The following is a 26399-nucleotide window of genomic DNA, read 5'->3' as shown; positions in this document are numbered from 1 at the left end:
CCTAGAAATGCAAGAAGGAGAGGAGGCCAAGGCTTGACTGTCAGAGTATTCTGGGGAGATCCTGGAGGTAGCATAGTTCAGGGAAATGATCTGATCAGGTGGTGACCTTGGGGGAGGCCATTGTGTTGGGATGGAGGAGCCAGGTTTCAGAGTCAGGGTTAAGAGCATAAGATGCCAGGACCCTTTGTGGACCATCTCTCTGGAGTGTTGTATTTTCCATGGAAAGAGAAGGAGACTTAGAGATATCCCTCCCTCCCCATGGGAAAAAAAGTGGTGCCGGTGAGGTTGCATAACCACAGAAAACACGCTGATCCTGACCAGTGAGCAGGCCCCTCCTGCACTGGTCCAGTGCTTCACCAACTGTGTGAGGAGGTGTGCTTGCACCTGAAGCTCACCCACAAGCCCTACGGGGGCTGGAAACATCACAAGACAGTCCAGTCAGGCTGTCTATACCTGGTCAGCCTTTAAGGCTCTACTCACTAACCTTTCTTTGAGTTGAAGAGGATATGATTGCTGTAAGTATGTCACTAAAAATATTTTATCTCAGCATTTGAAGATCTTGAACCTAGTTTTCACTCAGCAGGCACAGACAGGTCACAGACCTCCTTGGTGAACTGTCTTCTCTTATGACTGTTTTAGAAGTTGGGTGACTATACAGATGCCACATGGGTTTGTGGTGTGGATGTCACACCAAACTCAGTATCTCCACCACACAGGGGAAAGTGGATGCCAGTAGAATCAGAGGGTGGGAGGAAGAAACCAGGGACAGAGATGCCATTCAGAGACATGGTAGCACCCCCCTCTTATACCAAGGAGACTGCATTCCAGGCTGGGTAATGCTCAATGGTCAGGAGAGCCAAATATTTCTGGATGCTCCCTTACATGGGGCCTGTGGTAGCTGGTGTAAGTGAGGTAGCAGGAATTTAATACCTTCTCATCTCTGACCACATCCCATCTGGCCAGAAGGACCCATTCACCCCCAAGGGGTGAACTTTTTAAGCTGTGTAAAGATGTAGCAAATCTGTCTTATGTAGCTGCCCATTTCTGAATATGGAAAGTTCATTTCTAGGAGGAGTGTTATGTGTGTGCACATATACATGTATGTGTGTGCATGTATGTGCATGGGTGTCTCTGCATTGTGTGACATGTACGTGTACGAGTATACATGTGCACATGTGTGCTTTGTGTGGTGTGTGTGTGCATTTGCAGGTTCATACTACCAATAAATGCTGCAAGTTTTATCACAAAATGTGGACCATTCATTTATTAGCAAAATCATTTTTATTTCGTTAGCATGGTTAAGAACTTACTCAAGATTAAATGATGAGTTTATTTTTCAGGTCTCTAGTAGGTTTTTTTTAGGGAATTGTTTTGGCTCTTTTTTAACTTAATTAGGGACTAAGATAAAACATTTTTAAGATAAGAAAGTACATAAACTTAATAACTGATTGATTTCTTGGGAAACTTTTATCTCCTATTTCATGGATAAGGTTTCTTTGGGTAATTTGGTTTAGTGTGGCTCAATAAATTAAATCAGGTACATGAAAGAAGAAGAAACAGATATTTCCCTCTGTTGTGAATTAGACTTGTATCACTATAATAAAACCATAATAACATTCTTGAATATAGCAAAGAATTAAAGTTGGGACAGACACAATATTGGCATATGAGAAGCATGTTCCACCAGCTAATTCTGATTTTTGTGACTTTTAAAAAATCTGTTCATACAGATCAGAAAATTTGTCTGCATTGTGTTAAGTTTGACTTGGCAAAATGACCATTAAAATACCAATTTTTAAAAAAATCTTATAATTTTTTTGTCACCTTATCTTACAAAAGCCTAGACTCCTTCTGGAAAGGGGCTCTAGGTACTTTCTCCTTCAGTAGCAGTTCCCCACCATTGTCAAGGGCTTTGGGAAAGCAGATGCTGGAATCCTAAGTTTTAGAAGCTATTTTCTGATTATTCATGATAAGATGCCCACAGCCAGGACCTTTCCTAAGGGAGCAGAGCCATGGGTCTCGGAGGGCTCCCCAAAAGAGACACCCAGACTTGCCCTAGGTCCCAAGAGGAGCTGCCTGACCTCCCTCCAGCTGCAGCCTTCTCACCCATACAAGGGGTACCTGGAAAACAGAACAAATGTCCCATCCCCTCAGCTCTACAAATGTGAGAATCCTTACATGGCTGGCATGGTGGAGTTCCATGTGCCCTCATGCCCTTTTCTGAGTGAGGGTGAAGGTGGAGCAGAAAACCTTATCATGCCTGAGATATTGTTATCATGGTAAGAGACCATCACTACCCTCCAGAGGGGTTTGTGTGTCCCCAGCAGTTCTCTGCTAAAGATTCAGAGTCCAGGAGGAGTGTTGAGTAGAAAGCATAGAAAAGAGACATAGGAATGTTAGGGCCTCCAAGCTACCAAAACAAATTAAAAAACAATCTGAAGGATGAATGAAACAACATCTGCATCATATTCTGAATTCTAAATATATTCTTCATCACTTTGATTTCTGCTTCCCCCCCACCCCAGCCTTTATGGATTGTAGCTGTACAACATTTCAGGTTTCAGAAGGTAGGGAGAGAAGTAGGAAGGGGGTTCGGCCTAACAGTGGGTAGTTAGACAAATCTCATTAAGTCAGCACCAGTTAATTCAAACACTACTGAAATCAAAGTGCTTTGACTCCCAAGCCAATTATAAGGGATTTTCCTAGCATAAAATGAGTCCTTCAGATACCAAGGATGGATAATCTATAATTTAATATGGAAATTTAGACATAGAGTGTTACTAACCAGATAAATAGAGCTCAAATGAGACTATGGAAAAGATCAATGAACCCGCTCTAATTGCTGACCAAAAAGGAGAGAGCAAGGGAATGTAATGAAGAGAACATTTCCTGTAGCCTTTTCTTTTGCTAAGTGTCAAGAATATTTTGCAAATGTTATGTAAGCAGGGGTTCCCATGGAACTCTGTATATAGAATTAGAGCAGCCCCATCCCAGAGTGACTCCATTTCCTACTACCTATGCTTGTTCTGGTACCTAAGAGTTTTAATGCCAGTGAAGCAACACTGGGTCCATGCAGAAGACCCCTTTACTGCAGGGAATGTCATCAATCACAACATGGTTCGAATCACTTTTCAAGAATAATGTTAAATTCAAAGTGATCACCATCACAAGGCACTAAGCAACTCAGTGAGACCCTGTCTCTAAATAAAATGCAAAATAGGGCTGAGGATGTGGCTCATTGGTCGAGTGTCACTGAGTTCAATCTCTGGTATCCAAAAAAAAAAAAAAAAAAGGGTGACCGCAACACCAATTACACGGAAACTAGTTAAGATGGCATTTAGATCTATCTGACTCTCAGGGCTTCTATGATTATGAGACGGAAGAACGAAATCCTATTTGATCTAAAGCCTATTTAAATGGAGCATAAAGCTTCAGTTAGCAATTAAGGATCACGACTGTGCTTTAGTGCTTTGATGTGTCCATATACCTCACAGAAGAGATCTAAGAAAGACATAAGACACATAGAAAGCTCCAGTGTAATTAACTAGCTAGAGACATCCATGGATGCAAACTGCGGCCAGAGAAGAAAGCTGCTAAAATCTAAGGGCTCAAAGCAGAGATTCTTCACTGAACAAATGAAGAAGATACAGAAAGTTGAGAAGGGAGCTGCCAAAACTCAATATCACAGTGACAGCAGAGCAAAAAGGCAACGATCACTGCAGAAAATATAGCTAGGGAGAGAGGTTTTAGAAATACAGCCAAATGAGGTGGAAAAGGAAGACCTTAAAAAAAAAACTAGAGAAAAAAATGATCGTTATGAAAGACAGATAAAAGTGGTCCAAGAAATGCACTGTTGTCTTGAAACAGGTCAAAAAGATTCAAATATAAAGTTATAGAATTTTTTTCTCAAATAAAGTAAGATGCAAATTCATAGGTTGTAAGAGGACACTGGGTATCATGGGAAAATTGATAGAGATTGATAAGTATCAAGACATATCAAAAAAGACATATCATAGTGAATCTAATAAACTTGATAATCAAAAAATACTTTTGAAATCTGAACCAAAAGAAAAATGTTGCCCTGCATTAGACAGGATGGGCTAGGTTATGTTGCAGTAACAAATATTCCTCTAAATTCAATGGGTTAAAACAATAAAGGTTTATTTCTCATTCATGCTACACAACCAGTGTGAGTAAGTTGCAGGAGGCTTTGCTCCTTATGGTATCCCTGATAGGATAGTAGCTGGAGGAAAGAGAGCTCTGGAGAATCTCATGCCACAATTAAAATCTCTAGCTTGGAAATGATATATATTAAGTATTATTCTCATGGCCTTCAGCAACCAGAAGAGGACTAGATAGAACAATCGTACCATGTAGGGATAAGCTAAAGAGCTTCAAAAAATAGTTTCAAATGGCATTAATGACTACAACATACATAAAAGGAAAAAAGAATTAGGCCAACCTAAAAATTTTTCCCTAAATAAATACCCACTGCAAAAGAGAATAGCATTTCATCTACAAAACTTGGTGGGGTGGAAATATTCCTCAAGAATTCTATACTGGGGGGAAAATTATGTGGGTTCTGAGGCCTTCAGCTTTGGACTTGCATTGAACCACACTACCAGCATCCCAGCATCTCAGCTTACAGATGGCCTCTTGTGGGATTTTTGAGTCTCCTTAATCATGTAAGTCAATTCCCCTAATAAATCCCTCTGAAATACATATAACTACCTATATTCTATTGGTTCTGTCTCTTTGGAGAAACTTAATACAGAAAAGAAGATGTAATATTGCCTCTGTGTATATCACATGATTCTCTGCATAGAAAATTCAAAAGAACATACCAAAAAAAGCTACTAGAACTAATAAGTGAGTTTAGCAAGATTGCAGGATACAAGCCAGAAAGAAATATCAAATTTTTATATGCTAGCAGTTAATAAAAGATGATTTAAAAATACCATTAAAATTGCATCAATAAATGTGAAATACTTTAAGCATAAATATTATAAAATAGACTAAAATCTATATACTGAAAACTTTACAACACGGATGTGAAAAATTATAAAAGAAGACTAAATAAATGGAGAGCTACATCCATGAATATGTCAATTCTCTTCAAAGTGATGTATGGATTTGAAATAAAAAATCTCAGCAGGATTTCTGTAGAAATTGACAAGCTGATTCTAAAATTTATATGGAAATGCAAGGACTTAGGATAGTCAAAGCATTTTTAGATAATAATAAAGTTAGAGGACAGAAACAAACTATAGACAGGCATTCATTTCCAACAGGCCTCTTGATTTCACATGAAACTCAGACCCCATTCCCCTGTATAAGCCTTCAGTTAGGGGGCTTGAGCAGGCTGCCCCTTCTTCTAATTCCTAAGCTGCAATTTCTAGGCAAAATCGGCCTCCCACCTCAGTCATAAATCCTGCCTCCTTTGAGTCTCATGTCACCAGTTCCAGTATTCAATAAAATATTGGAATACTCTTTCTTTTGCCTTCAACCCTTACCATTTTTCCTGGGCAATTTGAATATCCACCAGGAAGAGCCACTGAATAGGCTAGACTAGCCAACTAGGCTTGCCATCTTGACATGATCTTCTTGAGTATTCTTCACTTTATTCCATTTTGGCTGCACTATACCAAATGCTTTTCTCATCCAGGTACTAAAGTAGTGAATAAGGGTAAGTTTGCAAGTTACCAGCTCACCACAGGCCTGGAGTCTGCATTCTTACAGATGGTATTATTTTTCCAACACTGTCATTACTTTTCAAGCTACAGTCACCTTATCAGGGGCTGGAGGTTGATGAAGATGTGTCCTGGGTCCCACAGAGTAAGCAAGGTGCCAAGGAGAACTCCACGGCTTTTATGGAATTGGCCAAACATACCCATAGCTGAAGAGTGGGAGGTGACTTACAGGTTTAACTGCATCCTATATGGCTACAGTTTGGTAAGTTTCCCTCCAACAATCAGCATATTAAAGGCTCAGTCCCAAACGGATGCTATTTGGAAGCAATGGAGCCTTTAGGAGAGCCCAGTCCTTTCCACTTTTTCTTTTGCTCCCTGGTTTCCTATAAAGTGAGTGGTTTTGCTCTGCCATGAGTTCCCACCATGATGTGCTGCCCTGCCACAGGCCCAGGGCAAAAGGTGCTACTCAATCATGGACTGGAACCTCCAAAACTAAGCCAAAATAAAACTTTTCTCTTATAAGTTGATTATCTCAGGGATTATAGTGACATCAAGTTGATTAACACACACAAGTGGCCTAGAGAGTAGAAAGATTCCCTTGGGGATTTACTAGCTCTTCCAGGAAGTGGGTAGTTGCATTATAATTACCTATTATTTTGTTATATATATATTTAAATATGAAAAGAAAAGTTACCCAGTTGCCTAGGTAACTTGGGAGTTGCCAGAAGGAGATCTGAGTAATGATTGCTTTTGTCCCTTTAAGAAGGGCTCTGAAGGGCTGAGCAGGTCCCAGATGTAGTGAGGCATCAACTGTGGTTGTATGTAATCTGGGACAGTAAGAAAAAGCCGAGAACCATAAGAGAGGGCATCCTGCACTGTTTTGCTTCTGGCTGCCCCTAACCCTGCTGAATTATCAATCTTGTGATAATAATCAATAAAATCTATGCAATTTTATATTTTATCTTGTGGGATGCTGGGACCCAGAGCTTGGGCACTTCCATCCCAAACAAGGCAGGTTTGCAGAACCAGGCCGACTCTTACCACATTGATCAGGTGCATCCTTTGCACATCTTTGCTTATTTGCCATCTACTGACCACCCATGGAAAACTAATCACAGGTGTCAAATTCCAGAGGGCCGCATGTCCCTTCCTTCTTTCCAGATTTGATGTGGCTTTTCTTGAAGCCTCCGTTTCCCTACATACTGTGTTTCCTGTACACATTCTAGAGTTCTCTGTTTACTATAAATATAATCCTACCACCAACCAAGAGTTCCTTTGAACATGCCATGTCTTTTGTTTAAAAAAAAAAAAAGTTTTTGCACAATTGCATTCAATGTAAAGATTGGGCTTATTGTTCATATGTGTTTTTAAACAGCCAATTTTGGTTTTCAGAAATAAAAAAAAAATGCTTGCATCAAAAAATAAACAAATAAACAGAATAATATGAACAAATTTTCTATGTCATTTTTCTTAATATCAGATATTTTACAAGAAAACAGATTGCGGGGCTGGGGATGTGGCTCAAGCGGTAGCGCGCTCGCCTGGCATGCGTGCGGCCCGGGTTTGATCCTCAGCACCACATACAAACAAAGATGTTGTGTCCACCGATAACTAAAATAAATAAATAAATAAATAAAAGAAAACAGATTCCCATGAGAGATTATACAATTTTTCTCCAAATGCCCTTTAAATAGCAAAATAAACACCCATGTGTTTTCTGATGATGTTATAGCAAAAATGTCAGAAAAGCAATAGAATAAATCACATCATCATTTGTAAAAAGGACAAAAAAAAGAAAAAGAAAAACTCTCTTAAACATCCACATCCCACTTTGCATATGTCAGAGGCAGGAAAATGGAAAGGTAAACATGGAAAACACTATCCAGAAAGCAACATCTTCCAAATGAACACCTATAATCCTTTAAAATGTTCCCCTGAAAGACATTGCCTCTGGCATTGAATCTACCTGGATGAATTATGGGCTGAAAGGAAACTGTGTGCTAATAAATCTTCCCATAATGTCTGTAAAGCACGGGGTGAAGAAATGCATGCACAAACAGCGCCCAGCGGTCACCTTCAAGGTCAGCCTCACAGCGTTGCAGTTCTCCTGCAGTGGGTTCAGCTTCAGCGTCTCCCCGAGGTTGCTGCAGCCAGATGACTGGTGCTGCAGCTCACAGCAGACACACACCTCCACACTGTCAAACTTGATCTAGACGGAGGAACACAGACAGACCCCACTGTTACCTCTCCGTTAACATGGCATTGGGACCTCGAGGGCAGGCCCGAAAGACATGATTAAGGATGAGTGAAGATGGCTCAGTGCAAAGCATCCCACTTCAGTTACCCTTAAGTAACAAATCAAACACAATCTCTATTGACCAAGGCCAGGAAGAATACTATCAGGAATTCCTTGAAATTCCTATTTTAACAGCAATGAGTAAAAAAAGAAAAAGTATATTTGAAGAAAGCTTAGCTGTGCATTCCAGAAAATGGCAGGTGAATTATAGAAAAACGCTGAAAATCACTCAAACTGAGTTGTGCAGGGAGATATGTTATAGCTCTGCACCTTGACTCATGCTTTTCTCATGGTCAGAAATTTCCTGTCTAATTTTGTAGTATCAAACTCCTACTCATCCATCAATGCCCAACTCTAGCTCTGTCTTTAAGGTCTTTTCTGGGTTTCCAGTCCTACCTCTACTCGACACTTATTTTATCCAGCTATAGTTACATATCTTATCATCACCGTATTTGCAGTGTTGAATAAATTGTAGGTGTTCAATAAATGTCGAGTAAATAAAAACAGCTTGGAAAATTAAAAACCATGGATGGAAAGAACAACATTCCAAGCATTTCAATAAACAGTGTTAGACCAAGTGATACAGGAGAGTCTCAGTGACAGGGGAAAGAACAGAGTCACCCCATGCCTGGGAAGACAGGGGATTTTAAAAATATAAAAACCTAGAGGTAAAATGACTAAAAAGAAAATCAATAAAATCTATGCAATTTTATTCAAAATAGCCCATAATAGGAAACAAATGATTTCCCTTAGACTAGGCGGTGCCCTACTTTTCAATAAATACTGTCTTTTACCAGCCAACTCAAAATGTGAATGCTATTCAGATAAATATTGATCAATTATAAGTGTAACAAATGTTTTTTCATTGCATGAAGTATTACAAAATATGATGCTGTGAAATCCTCATGCATCCATGTGTCTGCTACTTACAAACACTGGATGTGGGGTAATGCAGCATTCTTAGAGCCAAGAAATGTGGAGGCTCTCATCTAAGGGGCCACTTCCCTCTGCAAGGCCTACTCACTGCATCCTTTGCTTTTTAGATAAGGTTCCTAGATTTTCCTTTTGCATTCTGAATTCTCAACTGGGCTGGCTGCAACAACACCTACAAATAAGCCTCTTCATTGTGTTCCTGTGGGCTTTATCATTCTGGTCCTTATCTGTATTTGCCATTGCTTTTTAAAAGTGACTTTCCCTCTCAGATATCCATAATTATCACCACAATTTTGCTTTCTTTTGGGAGCTTTAGCTAATTCAATAAGATAAGAAAACATTATAAGCTGTATAAATTATAAACCTGCTTGTATTCAAATGGCATGATTGTATGTCTAAAACAACCTAAGAGTCTATACTGAAAAACTGATGGAATTAATGAGAGTATTAGTTACACCAATTATAATAAATGCAATACTAGTAAAAATTAGAACAAATATCACAAAAATATTACATTCACAGAAAAATAAAGTATTAATAAATAAACATGAAAATTAAGTGATCTATGTGAAATTGTGTTTAAATGTTATTAAAGAGCAAGAACTCAGATAAAATGAATGTAGGTCACTCAATATGGCCAACCACTAATAATGAGCCTCCTCCTGGGTTTAGGGAATCCCCCACCTTCTGTTTTCTGCCTTCTCCAGAAATGCCCTTCCAGCCTGCCTTATGAAGCAATGAGGAAGCTAGTAGGTAACCTGGCTCCATCCATGGAACAGGACTTCATCAAACTTAAGACAGAGCTTTGGTCACAAGAACCATGCACTGAGCAGACTCCATTCTGGCATAAGGGGCAGCAGACACCTTCTATTTTCAGGGGGAAAGGGACTGAGGTTCAGGAGGCAGGGTTCAGAGCTCAGGGTCAACAAGGTCATCAACACTCTGCTGGCGGGGTCTTGGTCGGGTGGTGACGATGGGTGTAGATACACAATTTGACATGACTATAGCCATCTTGGTTGTAACCACTATTTTGCTTGATAGGTGACCTTGACATATATCCCAAAACCCACAGGACAAAGTCATTATAGGAAAAAGTCATTTAGACAGTGTGTTATACCAATCACTGGTGCTGTGTGTGTTATACCAACCACTGATGCTGTGTGTGTTATACCAACCACTGATGCTGGTACTGTTTCTTAACTGATGATAGACACTTTGAGAGAGGCCATGTGTGCTCCAGTTGGCTGTGTCTCACCTTTATCTGGCTTAGCTTATAAACCCCTTCTTCTTGCCTTGGAATACAGGGATCCACTAATCTCACTGCTGACCAAGACACACTTCTGTCTGAAAGTCTCCAATAAACTGTGCTTGTGAAATCCTGGATCTGTTAGCCTCTTCCTTCAATCTTCTGGTACCTTCTCCTTTGGCAGCTGGTTCTCATATGCTGGCACCAGGTTTTACCAAAATAGTGGGGTCACCCTCAATGCAGTTCTTTGGTACAATTTGGATTTTCCTTCCTTTCCTGGCTACATCCAACCTTGGTTTCTGGTTGTCCTGGAGGCTCTGTGAGCTACTGGAAGTTCTATGATAATTCCTTCTAGGTGAAAAACAGCTGCAGTTGGCTCCTTCACAACTGAGAACCCTGACTGAAACAGCCAGCCTGGATCAGGGCGGGCACATAGGCTGCTCCTAAATGGAAAGTTGCAGGATTCTAAAAATGTGATCCTTCCCAAGGATTCATGTACAGGCATTCCAAATAAGAATCAGTGACTATAACAGGGAAAAATATTCTAAAGTCCTGTAGACATAATAACATCTGCACAAGAATTACCCAGAAAATCCTGAAAAGGGGTAACAATAGGAGGGATGGATATTAAAGGTATTATCAAGATGCTATATTCAAAACACTAAGGCAATGGCTTCAAAACAGAGATCAGTGAGATAATTTCAGAAATAGAATTATCTACAGGAATATAATATATGAAAAAATGGCCTTTCAATTCAGTAGGAAAATGATTGTTTGCTTAATAAAGGTGCTAGCATAATGAACTATTCATCCTTAGCTGTCTCATATAAAAAGTAAAATATCTTTTACTAAGGATCTAAGTCAAAACAATAAATATCCAGGACAATGTAAAAAGAATGGTTGCATTGACATGGAATGTGGAGTCCCTTGAAAAACAAACCCCAAATCTACGAAGCTATGAGGCCTCAAAACAAAAACAGACCAGGACAAAACCAGGGGTACACCTCGCTAGCCAGGCCTGGGGCTGGAGCAACCAGGGACACATTTGCCCCCAGGCTGCTACGTTCCTGGGTTAAAGATCTTGAAACCCCAGATATAATTTTAGGAGATGCACAAAAATTTAACATTCATTAGGAATAAGAAAAGGGACACACATACACATGTAGAGAGAATTAAAAATGAGAAGAGAATATACTAACAACTCAGTACTAGTAAACTTTAAAATCAATTTTTTTTTTAAAAAAGATGCTTTTCAATGAAAATATCAATTAACAAAAATTGCTACAGGCAAAAACACAAATAGAATACACACCATGGAAGGAATCCTTTAAGGTAGTAGCTAAGGAATCTAGGTGGCCTGAAATGCTTGCTATCTGCTTTAGATGCACAGCTGGGGTGAAGACCCTCATTTCCCCTTCTATCAGTTACTCTACTAAAGATTCCAAATCCTGGAATGGCTAGATGGAACAGCTGGGATCATAGGCCTACCCCCTGGCCAAGCAAACACTGTACCCCAGGAATGTGTGTGATGGACAGATCACTCCCCGACTCCTGAAAAGGTTTTTCTGATTTGGAGATAACCAAAAGAAACCATAAGAAATGTACCAAATAATTGCTTCTTCTTTTCTTCTTTCTATGAACTATATTAGTACAGAGTAGTCAAGTTCTACTCTGTCAAGTTTTCATCATGTCATAAACCATGGGCAGGGAGGCAAGGTTGGCTCAGAACCTGGTGTCTAGGCTTGTGAATCTCATCTTTGGCTTTGGCTGTCTCTTTGCTGCTCTCAACTGTATAAAAGCCCAACTTTCTTGATATGCAGTCAGCCCACTATATCTGTGGACTCTGCATCTGCAGATTCAACCAACCACTGGTTGAAAATGTGAGAAGAAAAAAATTACATCTGTACTAAATAAGACTTTTTTTTCTCCTCATTATTCACTAAACAATACGTATAAAAACTATTTACAACACATTTACATTGTGTTAAATATTGGAAACAATCTAGAGATGACTTAAAGCACACAAAGATGTGCATACAAATTCCACACCATTTTATGTAAGGGACTCAGGCATGTAAGGATTTTCGTATATGTGTGCTTGTCGGGGTATCCTGGAATTAATCCCCAATGGATAGTGAAGGACAAGTGTAGTTCATTCTCCCACACTTCATAAACATGCAAGGAATTATTATATAATCACACTTCTAGGCTTGGCATTGAGACTGAAGTAGCTAATGTAAATAACAAGACAGTTTCCTCAGTGAAGGATCGTCCAGGGAAAAGGAAGGGAAATAGGTTTGGCTGGCAGGCATGCTTTATTACATAAAATAACCCTTCAGTAGCCCAAAGGAATAGATATCCAAATAAATCTTTTCCATCAGTTATTTCAATGAGTTTGTGATTAATTCTAAGAAAAATTCTGGAAACCTCCTGATTAGTTCCTTGACCTCGACATCTGGGCATGCAGGCAGCTGACAGATTTATTTCAAGAATGCCCCTTGGTGTTGGGGTCATTGGAAAAAACACAGCAGAGCTTTGCAAATGAAGCCACAGTAATTTTTCATGAATCTCTTTGGAGTATTTAAAAGCTATCCCGCCCCCCTTATTTATGGCACATCAGCCTGTCTCATAGTAGAAAGGGCTTGTACAACAAAAAGACAGGGATGCAATGACCCTGCAATTCTCTCATAGAAGCACAAATGAGATAGAGAGGTGACCTTCAGATACTCCTAAAAGGACAGCAGCAGGGAACGGCTAAGCCTGGAGATGAAGGTGTTATCAAGGTCAAGGGAGGGAAAGCAGGACAGAGCGGGGAGAGAGGCCACAGTGACTGTGGGCTGGGGCATGCACAGTGGGCACACCAGGGTCCCCGACTTACAATGATTCAACTTGTGAGTTTTCAACTGGACAATGGTGCGAAAGTACAGCCACATCACCATTCTGGTTTTCACTTTCAGAAGTCAGTAAATGACGAGATAATTGACACTTTATTATAAAATAGGCTTTGTGTTTGATGATTTTGTCCAACTGTAGGTTGGACATGTCCTCAGCTTGTTTAAGGAAGGCTAGGCTAAGCTGTGGTATTCTGTAGGGTAGGTATATTAAATGCATTTTTTTGACAAGGATGTTTTCAACTTATGATGGGTCTGTTGAGGTGAAACCCTATCAGAAGCAGAGGAGCTTAGCAGTACCACAAAGTGGTCCAGGACAGACCACTTCACCTTTCCAAGCTGCAGGATCCTGGGACCCTGCTGAGGACCAGATGAGGTCATGGAGGTAAAAACACAAAGTGCCAGTGTCATTATTTGCCGAGGTGATCATTGTTATCATTATGTTAATGAAAGAATGGGTTTATAGAACCTGATTTTTAACTGTGGCAAATACGCATTGCACAATGTTTACCACCTTCACCATTTTAAGTGTACCACTCAATATTGTTAAATACATTCGTTATTGTGCAACCATCACCACTATCCATCTTCAGAATTTTTTCATCTTGCAAAATTGAAACACTCGCCCATTGAGTATGAGTTTCCCCTTCCTTTCTCTTTTCTACTTTCTGTTTGAATTTGACCAATCTAGGTACCCCATATAAAGGAAATCATATAGTATTTCTTTTCATGGCTGTCTTATTTTACTAAATGTAATGTCCTCAATGACTGTCCATGTTGAAGAATGTGTCAGAATTTCCCTTCTTTTAAAAGTTGAATAACTCTCCATTTACATGAGAATTTTGTTTATCCATTCATCTGCTGATGGACACTTGGGTTGTCTCTTTTTGACTGTTGTAAACAATGCTCCTATGAACACGAGTGTACAAATATTGGTTTCAGTTCTTACTTTCAATTCCTTTGAGTATATACCAATAAATGTAACTACTGGATCATATGGTAATTCTATTAATTTTGTGAGTGAATGTCACATTTTTTTCCACAGAGTATGTACCATATTACATTCCCACCAGTAGTACACAAGGATCCCTATTTCTACATTTTTGCCTCGCTTGTTAACTTCTGTGTTTTAAAAAAATTTACAATAGCCATTCTATAGGCATGTGGTAGTAATTTATTGTTGTATTGATTTGCATTTTCCTAAAGATTAGTGAGGTTGCATACCACTGTATGCTTCTTGGCTATTTGTCTATCTTCTTGGGAAAAAGTGCTATTCATATCCTTCACTCATTTTTTAAAATTAGGTTGTCTTTTTACTGTTGAATTAGAAGAGTTCTTTATAAGTGATGGATATTAACCTTTTAACAGATACATAATTTGTATATATTGCCTTTTCACTTTGTTGATTACATCATTTGGTGAAGAAAGTAGACCCTATTTTTAACACTGCTGGGATTCTACCACTTATGCAAACATTCTCATTAATCTCTTGATTCCTATCTAACCCAATAATGTTGGGGATATGTCTGAGCTAACATGGATAATTTATCAAAAACATATAAATAGCCTGGGTGACAATCAATTGCTTAAAACTGAGTAGATCTTGGGGCCTGTTTCAGATTCTCCCAGCTGCTGCTGTGATCAGAAGACCTGAAGAGAACAGTTACAGGAAAAAAAGTTTATTTTGAGGCTCACGGTTTCAGAGGTCTTAGTCCATAGATAGCCGACTCCATTCTTTGGGGCCCCAAATGAGACAGAACAACATGGCAAAAGAGTGTGGCAGAGGAAAGTAGCTGGGGACATGTTTCCAGGAAACAGAGAAAGAGACTTCATTCACCAGGTATAAAATGTATATACCCCAAAGGCACATCCCCAATGACCTACCTCCCCCAGCCACATCCTACCTGCCTTCAGTTACCCCTCAGTTAATACCCATTAGGGGATTAATTCACTGATTGGGTTAAGGCTCTCATAACCCAATCCTTTCTCCTCTAAACCTTCTTGCATTGTCTCATACATGAGCTTTTTGGGGACACCTTACATCTAAACCATAACACGTGGCCATAAGGAAACCTTCAAGGGATGGTGAGAAACTTGCATTTTGAGTTTGATTGCTCACAGGCTGGTTCTTCCCCCTGGAATATGCCTGTCTCACACTGTTGCCATTAACTGAGGCAAAGAATACTGGGAAAGGACCTCTTTCCCTCCAAGACTCAGCACAGACATCTTCCTTTTCATTCTCAAGTGAGAACTAGTGTCTCTGAAACATGAGTTTCCTTCTCCATGTGCTTGTAGCAGGTGCATCCTCATCAGAGTGCAAACTCCCTGAGGACAAGGGCTTGGCACACTGTGACTGTTCACAACTGACGGAAGTGGAGGATGGACAGAGAGTTATGGCACTAAAAAGCTGGGTGTAAACGTGTCATTTTGGTAATTTGACCGGACTGTCAATGCTTCCAGAAGGTTTAGTATTAAGTTATTTTCTGTATTTTATGTTGCCTTGACATCCTGGAGGAGTCTTACTAACCTTGGAGAGGCTACCCCTCCCAGGGGTAGCTAATTCCCACAGATAATAAACAACTTGCTTGCAAGCCCCCTTTTGTAGGCTAACCAATCAACCCATAGTCTATACCCCCAACAATCCCCTTTATCTAACTATCACACATCCAGCCAATATTTCCCCTGTCCTAAATCAACTCAGGACTACGTCTTGGACAACTAGGGACCTTCCATATAACCAAAACCCACCAAAATTATTTAAATTTGCCAATCTTAAGCTGTTCCAACTTGCTTATCTGTTTCTTCACATAGAAGTCACAATAAAGGCTCTGGCCCTACACCCCTCTGCCACCTGACTATCTGGTACCTCTTCGTGTAACTTTTCATGGTGTGGAAACTATAAATAATAAACTATTCTTTCAAGACAGTTGTCTTTATGTCTGTGTCCTACTATACCTGATTACAACAAATTTTGGCTACCTTTCAAGCAGGCTTGATAAATCCTTCTCTAATCATTTGGCACTTCAATTTGTCTCTTTCCGAAGCATATTTCAACAGATAACTTTTTGCTACAAGTTTGGACTTGGTTGTCTCCTAAAAACCCATGTGTTAAAGGCTTTCTCCTCAGCTTGGTGCTACTGGATTAGGTGGTAAAAACTTTAAGATGTGGGATCTAATGGGACATCTTCACATCATTGGGATCATGTATTTGAAGAGATAATGGGATCTCAGGCCCCTTTCTTCCCCAGCCATGAGGTAAGTGGTTTTGTACTGTCATGTGCTTCTACCATGGTGTGCTGCTCCCCACTGGCCAAAAGGAACAAGGAAAATTGTGGACTGAAACCTCCAAAATTTTGTGCTAAAATAAACTTTGTCTTTCTATAAGTTGATTGTCTCAGGTACTTTGTTACAGTGTTGGAAAGCCGACTAACACACTTATGCTTCAAATATATTGATATATGTCATAGAGTGAAATCAATAAACTGTACAAGTATTATTCCTCATACTCAAGATTAGGTGATGTGTGATACAAGAGGATCTTCTATAAAATATGAAGTTATTTGGGGCTGGGGCTGGGGCTCAGCTGTAGAGCGCTTACCTAGCATGTACGAGGCCCTGGGTTTGATCCTCAGCACCACATAAAAATAAATAAATAAAATAAAGGTATTGTGTCCATCTACAACTAAAAAATATTTAAAAAATAAAATAAAATATGAAGCTATTCAAATTAATGCATAATAATAGAAAGAGTAAAAGTCAATATATTTCTTTAATCCTTCCCTTAGGAGACTTTTTCCATTTTGCTTTTAGTACTACTATAAATGGGAGAGCCCTTATTTGTTCTATGATAAAATTTATAAAAATCTGCACATTGTCAACTCCACAGTACAGCTAGTGGAGAGTAGTGGTCATGCCATGTCATTCCAGGCTTCAGAATATGACTGACCATCTCTCAAACTCACTCACTGTATGTCATGCACAGGAAACACCAGGCAGGGTGGGCAGAGGACAGGCAGTCCATTTAGGGAACCTCTGCATGACACAAGAGTCACTCATTAGTCCCCACTCTGGCCCTTCTTGCAGGGCACTGGCTGCCATCCCGAGTCCTTTCCCTGACCTGGAGATCTTGAGCACCTGGAAACCTACAGTCTAAAGTTCACTGGGGCCAGATGGCTTAGCCCCTGAAGCCACTCCACACTCCCCCTCCACAAAGGGCCAGGCCTTTGGCCCAGGAACTTCAAAACTATGACCCATTTCACCCTGGCATTCCTTAATACAAGTCCATTCTAGGAAATGGGAAAATAAACCTTTGGTAAGTGGACATGAGGGATGTTAGGTCAGGGACGCTACACTTTATGCCAGTAGCCTGGCAGTCAGCCCTGACTTCAAGCACTCTTTTTTTTTTTTTCCCTATTGACAGATAGTATTGTTTTTGTACTGCACAACAGGATGTTTTGAAGTATACATACATCGTGAAATGGTTCAATATAGCTAATTAACAAATGCATTACCTCTCACAGCTATCAGTTTTGTGGTAAGAGCACTTAACATCCATTCTCTTTACATTTTTCAAGGATACAATACCATGTACTGCGTGATCTTACTCATATGTGGAATCCGAAAAAGATGATCTCATAAAAGTAGAGCGTAGATCGGTGGTTACCAGAGGCTGGGTGGTTGGGGAGATATCAGTAATAGGATGCGTAATTACAGTTAGATAAGGGGAAATGAATTTCAAGAGATCTACTAATAGCAAGGTGACTATAGATGATGATGATACATTGTATTCCTCTAGCACTTACTGAATCTGTGGGAAGGTCAGTCCCACCAAATCTGCTGGGGTGGAGTGTGCCTCACTCCAGCGTCCCCTGTCCTGTTCCAGGACTTGAATCATCCCAAGACTGGGCTTGACCAGCTTTTACCCTGCATATGTGAATTCAGAGACATCTAAATTATAAAGACTACTGGCAGGATTGTTCTTTTGATTCCATCCAAGCTCATTAGAATCTAAATTTCCACCTTTAAACTGACAGACTATTTTATCCCTGCATTACTTTCAATGTATTTTATGGCCTAAAGCCTGCCCATTATGACTGATCAGCATTTCTGAATTTCACTTTTCACATAATTAAAGTGCATTAGAACACAGGCACGTGGTATACGAAATGCATTTATGTGGCTGGTGAAGGCAAAGAGCTGTAGCATTCTTTGTTTTAAAATCACCTTTTAGTATTTGCACTATGGCGATGGAAGGAAACAGACATGAAAAGTATTTATTCTTTTAAAATCCCCAATCTGATGAGAATCTAGGTGTACTGGTCAACTGTCCATTGTTGGGACAAAATACATGAGATAATTAACTTAAGAAGAGAGGTCTATTTTGGTTCATGGTATCAGTGGTTTCAGTCCATAATTGGTTGGCCCCCTTGCTTTGGGCCCGTGGTGGCACAGCACATCATGGTGGGAGTACACATATACGGCAGAGGAGGTCTGCTCACCTCATGGCAGCCAGAAAGCAAAGAGGGATAAAGGAAAGGGCTAGGGTTCTAATAGCCCCTCCACGGGCCTGTCCCCAATGACCTAACTTCCTACCACTAGGCTCCACCTCTTAAAGGGTCCACTGCTTTCCAATAATGACACAGATTGGGGACGTTTCAGATCTAAACCAAGGTTTTTTTATTTGGTGTGTGTGTGTGTGTGTAAAATATTTAAGGAAAGATTATCTAATTCCAAAAGACAAGATTTTTATTGTATAAATCATATAATCAAGTCTCATAACCTTCCCTAGATTTTTAGGGGAAAAAAAGCCTACATGTTTTTCATGTCTATCATCAGCTATTTCACCTTTATTTTGGTCTCTGATTCATCATATTCTGTTACTTCCCCTGTTGCCTCTGCTACAGATGCTTAGATTGTTTGTGAAATAGTCTATTTTAAGTATGGGATTAAAAATTTTTTTTTTAAATCACATATGTGCCATCCTGATGAGAGAGGGAGAGGGGAAAAAAAAGAGAAGACTAATGGGAATGTGCAGATGCTAACTGGAACTCCTGCCAGGGAGGCAATTGTCAAATGAGAACACTAAGCCACCCTCACAAGCTCTCCCTGAAGGCTTACCTTCAGAGGAAGTGGAACCCATTTCCACAGTCCTGCGGATTTTTACAAGACCTTTTTATGTACATGAAAAGTCCAAGGACAACATCAGTTGGTAAGTTATGGATGTTCGCACAAGCATCCCCCATAGAACAGAAAAGAAGGCTGCTTCTCTTAAGATGTTGGTTTCTCAGGAGAGGTGTGGAAGGAGTTTGGCGCAGAGATTCTGTCTCCCATGTAACTTCAGGGAAGTGCCTTGCATCTACCTCTCCCGAGACGCCTTTTGTTAATTATGTAGACGTGCACTTGTAGGCTGGACTCTGAAATTTCATTAATTATCACTGTAATCAAAGTACAGCTCTAGTTCACTGGCAGAAATGGACAAAGAACTGAAGCAAATTGTCCTGGTTAACAGGAAAATAAGGAACATTTAGTGTTTTTCTTCCCCAGAGACCTAAACAAGAATGCTTGCAGCACGGGCATTTGAAATAAGAAAAAAATTGGCAAGAAACTAAATTAGGTTCTGTGGTCAAATTAACTTAGAAAATTATGTTATTAAAAGAATAAACATTCTCTCCTGCATGGCTTCTCTGATTTGTAACATTCTAGTCCATGCTGTTGCCCTCCAAAAACGGAACTCGAGCATATTGAGTTGACATGTCCTCCTTCTCCTTTCAAAAATAACTTTGATTGCTATCTTCTGTAAATCAGGAGAATGTGCTGTGAGGGGTTCAGAATGAGGGGTTGGGGAGTGGCCAGTGGGGAGGTGCTTCACCCTCCTGGTGCCCAGCTTTGGTGGGGGTGCCTGCAGAGGAGCCAACTCCCTTATGCTCGGCCCCACTCTAATTACTCTATCTTCAGACACAAATGCCTGCCAACTAGAATTTCTTCCTTCCTAGAGCATAAACCAATAAATCAGAACATTTTTACAAGTTCGAATTTTTTTTATGGTCTTTAACATGTGATAAAAGCCTCAGGATTTTCAGAGTTCTCTGTGGAAATGCATTGCTCACAGCAGTGTTGTGTGTTTCTAAGTAAAACTAAAAACACAACAGTGGACACCTACAGATTAATAGTTAACCATTGGTATCCATGGGAGGTTGGTTCTGAGAGCCCAGTAGTTACCAAATTCCAATCCCAATATGCTCAAGTAGTCATATAAATGGCATAGTATTTGCGTACGAACCACACCTCTCTAGATTACTCAGGATGCCCACATATTTCATTTTTGTGAATTCAACTTAGTATTCAGCATGCAGAAAATTCAAGGTGTTTTTTTTTTTTTTGAGCTTTCTTTAAAATTTTTTTTCGAACATTTTTGAACCATAGATATAGGTTGAATATTCAGATGCAAAACCCATGAAAAAAGAAGGCAACCCTATCTGTTGGTCATTTTCAAATGAAGAATTTGGGTGGTGTTGCCAGCTGGTCACCATTGATCCAATAGACAGTGATTTTTTAATTTAACTTTTTTTATTATTGGATGGTGGGAAGATCATATTATATTTGGTGGTAAAATTGGGGACCTTCACATAAAAATCTCAATATCCAGCTTCTCTTAAAAGTGCTGTATTCCAGGCACTAGGCTCTTGGTGGGAGCTGCTCCCTCAGGACAAGTCTTCCTGGATCTGGTCTGTATCTGGCTTGGCCCTGTCAGCCTGTGCAACTCCATTTCCTCCTCTCTGTTAAGTGAGGTGCCCTCTTCTCTGTGCTTTCCATCCTCCACAGTGGATGTCAGTTCCATCCTGTGAGTTTATTCCTTTTATGATCCTTCACTGACAAGCTAGCAGGGATTCCTAAGGAGCAGACACAGTGTGGGGACTGAGTCAGCTATGGGTAATGGATGTTATCTTAGCCACTAATACTGCCTAAAAATGTTCTGTAAATTCACACAATTGTTCTGATCATCACATTTCCCTCTAGAGAACACACTTCCAGCAGACATTAAAGTCCTACTAAATCCAGTGCCCATTCAGGAGGTCTGGCTGTAGCAGAGCCTCTTGGCCAGGGTGAGGAGTGAAGGAAATGAGAACATTTCCCTGAGCCTGCAGCCCCTGTAGAGGGAAAGCCTTATCCCTCACATCCCAGAGGCCCTGAAGAAGAATGGCAGATACTCCCTAGAGAGAGTTCAGCTAACAGAGGACTGAGGAGGATGGAAAAGTCCAATCAGGATTAAGCAAAGTTGGAAGCTTTACCACCTCCTGCCCCCTCCCTGCTCCATCCCTAATACAGTTAGCTCCAACTGTATAATTGAAAGCCTGGAGAAGTGCAGACCAAGAGAAAATTACCTACATATGCTGACATTAGGGGTTCCCCAAGAAATGCTGGAGAATTTACCCTAGTCTGAGATGACAGTTATCTTCAAGTTATTGTTACATTGCTGTGAACAACTGCCAGAGGTGGGCAGCAAATAATTTCCACTTCACAGAGTGCCCAGTTCTATATACAGGGTGGAAAATAAACACATCCTCTAACAGATGGCTGGTGCTCTGCAAAGTGAAAAGACTCTTCAAGGGCCCCAGTCATAAATCACAGGAAAAAAAAAATGATATCACTAGAGGGCAGCACATTGAATCTCATGCCCAGACAAGTGCAAAAGCAAGCAGTGGAAATATCCAGGTCTGAGCTTCTGGAGAGGAAGCTCCTGGAAACCAGGGGACAAACAGCAAGGACAAGGCTATCAATTCTGGGCATCTCAGACCCTGCCCCTGCTTTCTGTGCTCCAAACTCATCAAGTTAGCCTCAGGGCCTCGTGCCTAGTTGTCACCTTGTACCTTTTGAGCCTTAGATAATGTGCCATGTGCTCAGAGAAACACCAGCCACCTCAACCACATTTCCTTGCTCCTTTCCTGGTAGCACTTCCCATTGCTTAAAATTGTCTCCTCTTAGAATGTGAGCCACCCACAAAGAGGGCGCTGAATCATTACTAATCTTTCTTGTCACTGAGGTGTCCCTGGCATCAAGAACATGCCAGACATGGGGTTCCCTTCAGGCAGAATGTTTGGATCCAATAAATAAGAGAATGAACAAATGCACACAGTGAGCAGATAAATATTTACATGCGACCATATTGATTTTTATTTTGCTGGGGTGTTCTCTGCAAGGAAACTTTCGAGTTTGGAAGCAACTTCTTTAAATAGCTGCTTTTGCCATGAAATCTGTTTGTCCGTGATAAGCCAAATTTGCATGAAGATACATTAAAACAGGATGATTTTTCCTTAAAAGGGAAAAATTCTGAGTCATTATAACAAAGCCCAAACAGAAGTCAAATACTGCATTTTTAATGAGGCCAAGATAAATCAAGACTACTCTTGATCCACAATTAGCACCACAGAAATGCACCTTTCAGCAACAATGGCAACCAAGATGGAGGCAAGGGCCAAGGAGACCGAGAGAGGGGGCTGGGCACTGCAGCCAAGTTTTTCTTCATCTTCATAGCCAGACGTGTCCAGCTGTCCCAGCCGGTGGCTGTGTCCTCTTGTAATTTATTATTCATCCTCATGAAGCTTAATCAGGGTTGCCCTGGTTACTGTGGGGCTCTTTGAAGGGCTGTGGCTACATAATTGGGGTTGGCTTGGTTACTGGATGCTTTCAATTCTGAGATGAGAGTGCTGGTGATAAATGCAGCTCTAAGCCTCAAGAAGAAATTGTAATAGGCTTTGGAGAGAATGAGATAGTCGCAAAATTAAGGACCTCCTCAAGACATGCCATTATGTGTCTCTACCTGTGGTCCTTACCAGTCCAGTGACATCAGATAAAGTAACTGGCTCAGGAGAACAATAAGCACCTTTTAAAGAAGTTACTCCAAACAGAATCATGAGACTAATGAGATTACCTCAGCTGCTTGAAGCGGGGCTGTTACACAGGATGCAGTGTTTGCTGTAAAGATCCCACTCAGACCACTATTCAGCAAATATTTTCCAAGTTCCTGTACCCCATGCCGGGTACAGAGAGGAGGAAGTTTGGGGACAGCAACTTGGAGTGTTGTCTATCTAGAAGGGGAGTGACAGAGGATGTGGCCAAAGAACTGATTTCCCAAAAAGAGAGTAATGTGTTGAACAAGGAGGAAGGGGAAGATGGGAGTGGAAGGTCAGAATTCATCCTGGAGCCCTTCTCAGGGATCCAGCACTTGAAGTTCTGACATCAGGATAAGAAAAAGGCAGAGGGGTTATTGGACTAGAGATCTGAGATATACTTGTGAGGACCTGGAGGATTGTAAATGTGGTTGAACCTAGTACCTGTTCTGAGATGATGAACTGACATCTATATTCATGGTCCATAAGGGACATCAGGAGCTGATGCCTGCATAGGCCAATCAGCTGGGTGAGATCAGAGACATCATCATTATAAGCCAGAAAGAGCTCAGAGGATAGGCCAAAGAATGAAGGCCACCCCACATCCATATCTGTGACACTCAACTACTCTCCATATCCAGGAACCACCAGAGACGAAGAGAAGATAGAGAAGAAAGGATGGATGGAAGAGCTGGACACCTCCTGGAGACACAGAGCTCATCTTGGAGAGGTTCCCTTAAACTAGCAGATACCAATCACTGGGCAGTGATAAGAGTGAAATTTATTTTTCCTTTGTCAGTGGACACATGCTGAGAGGAGGAGAGATATAGATAATGAAGAATGCATTTTTGCCCTTTTAAGTCCTAATATGAAAACTTTAATCACCCACATCTTATATAAGTCAATAGGATTGGGACCAAATAAATATAAGTAGCTCAAATTTCCCAGTGAACAAAAAAACCCTGAAAATATTATGCTAAATGAAAGCAGTCAGACACACAAGGACACACACTGTATAATTCCATTTACATGAGTTACCTACAATGGGCAAATTCATAGAGACAGAAAGTAGAATATTGGTTATCAGGGGCTGAGAGAAGGGAATAATGAGGAGCTATTGTTAAATAAATATAGAGTTTCCACTTGGGGTGATGAAAAAGTTTCAGAAATGGGTAGTAGTTATGGCTGCACACTGTGTGAATGTACTTAATGCCACTAAATTTCACACTTAAAAATGGTTAAAATGGTAAGCTTTATGTTGTGTCTATTTTTTCAGAATCAAAAAAGGGCTCTCACCTTCATAGGCAGAATAATATGATTTAATTGTCAACTCATGAGTCCCATCAAGTAAAAATGAAAAAAAAAAAGCAAGGTGAAAATTATCAATGAGATAATAGATTCAACATTGAAAATGGAGGAACATAATATATTGAAAATATATATAGATATCATAAAATATTTATAAAATACCAGAAACAAGGTGCAATGGCACACACCTATAGTCCCAGCAACTTAGCAGGCTGAGGCAGGAGAATTGCTTGAGCCCAGGAGTTTGAGACCAGCCTGGGAAACACAGTAAAGATACCAGTTCTTAAAAAAAAAATACTGTAAACTATTTTATGCTTATGACTTTAAAAAGACTGAAAGTCCAAACAGATCACAACTCTGAAAAATGCAAATATTGCCAAAAATTACATTTATAAACATTAGCTGATTCAGAAAATGTAACTGGTGAATCTCTTCAAATCATCATGGAAGAGACAATTCTGTAGTCTATACATCTGCATACCCATTACAGAACATTAGAAAAAGAAAGTCTTCTAAGTTTCCAAAATCACTACAATAAAGATTGGTCTCTTTACAAGTGATGATATTTCATTTACTACTTCTTCCTTTCCCTTTTCTGGCTGTATTACATTTGTGTAGCCGTCATATATTGTCTTTTCATCTTGTTTCTCCTAATAGAAGTTCTGGCCATACCTTAGTTTTTCTTTGCTGTTATGAAGAAAAAAATTAAATATGCAGAAAGTAAAGAACATTTGTAAGTAATCTATGGATCAAAGTTAAAGTCTCAAGGGAAAATTTTTTTAATTAAGAGAAATGAATGAAAACAAAACATATCAAAACATGTGGGATACCACTAAAGCAATAATAGGAAGGAAATTTATAGCACTAGATACTTATATAAGAAACTAGGAGAGGAGCTGGGGATGTGGCTCAGCGGTAGAGTACTCACAAGGCCCTGGGTTCGATCCCCAGCACCACATAAAAATAAATAAATAATAAAGTTATTGTGTACAACTACAAAAAAAATTGAAAAAAAAAAGAAAGAAACTAGGAGAGGCCTGAAATCAATAACCTATTTTTTTTCCTCAAAAAACTAGATAAAGGAAAGAGTAAAAAACCAACCCAAAGTGGGCAGAAGAATAAAATCAAAGATAAAGGCAGAAATCAGTGAAATATAAAGCAACACAATTGAGACAAAAAATTTTAAAAAGGAAGTGGTACTTTAACAAGATCCACAAATCTGAGAAGTCTCTAGCAAGATAAAAAGAAGATACAAATTGTGAGGCTCTGGAATGAAATAGGGATATAGCTAAAAGCCCAGCAGACATCAAATGGATAATGAGGGAATAATATGAAAATTCAACACAAATATATTTCACAACTTAAGTGAAATGGATTCAGCTGAAAAACAAACTCACATAATATAGAATAGATGATTTGAAAATCCTTGTAACTATTAAAGATGTTGGATCCACAATTTTAAGGCTCTCAAAAACAAACAAACAAATAAAAACCCAGATGATTTCATTGGAGGGTTATACCAAAGGCCTAAATTAACCTCAGTTCTTCCTGAAAAGAGGAGGGAAATTTCTCAACACATTTTATGAAGCTACTATTAGCTTAATACCAAAACCAGACAAAAAGAGTAGAGAACAAAACAAACAAATAAACAATAAAATGAAATGAACCAGGAAGAAAACAAGAGAAAATTCCACAACAAAATTATTTGCAAACTAAACCTAACAATGTATAAAGATGATTATATAACATGACTGAGTTATATTTATTCTAAGTATGTAAAACTGGTTGCATTTGAGAATCAGTGTAACCCACCATTAACATCAAGCTAAAGAAGGAAAACTATGTGATTATATCAATTGACAAGGAAAAATCTTTTGAAAAAATCCAACATAAATTCATTTTTAAACTCATGCAAGTCAGGAAAATAAGAGGATGACCACATTTGAAATATATACTATACTTATATAACATACACTATATCATATAACACACACGTGTGTGTTTCTGTTCATATGTATACCTATTATACATTTTATGTGTACAGGTATAATAATGTATGATATATACATTTTATACATATGCACACAAACAAACCCTATACCTAACATCACATGATGGTTGAAGGTTGGATGTTTTCCCTTTAAGATT

General features: G+C 39.6%; 1 protein-coding gene across 2 annotated transcripts in view; it reads right to left on the bottom strand.

Moving 5' to 3' along the window:
* Entrep2 (endosomal transmembrane epsin interactor 2) overlaps nucleotides 1–26399 on the bottom strand; it is a 420439-nt gene that overhangs the window by 62149 nt on the left and 331891 nt on the right. The window contains exon 4 of one of the 2 annotated variants that reach the window (XM_071607359.1): nucleotides 7765–7899. The exons of the other annotated variant lie outside the window; for it this stretch is intronic. Within the exon in view, the coding sequence (XP_071463460.1) occupies nucleotides 7765–7899 (135 nt within the window). The remainder of the gene's footprint in view (nucleotides 1–7764; nucleotides 7900–26399) is intronic. 2 annotated transcript variants of the gene reach the window in all.

This window comes from Marmota flaviventris, chromosome 2 (genome assembly GCF_047511675.1).
Source record: "Marmota flaviventris isolate mMarFla1 chromosome 2, mMarFla1.hap1, whole genome shotgun sequence".
Taxonomy (NCBI): Eukaryota; Metazoa; Chordata; class Mammalia; order Rodentia; family Sciuridae; genus Marmota; species Marmota flaviventris.
This window is presented reverse-complemented; position numbering and strand designations above follow the sequence as displayed.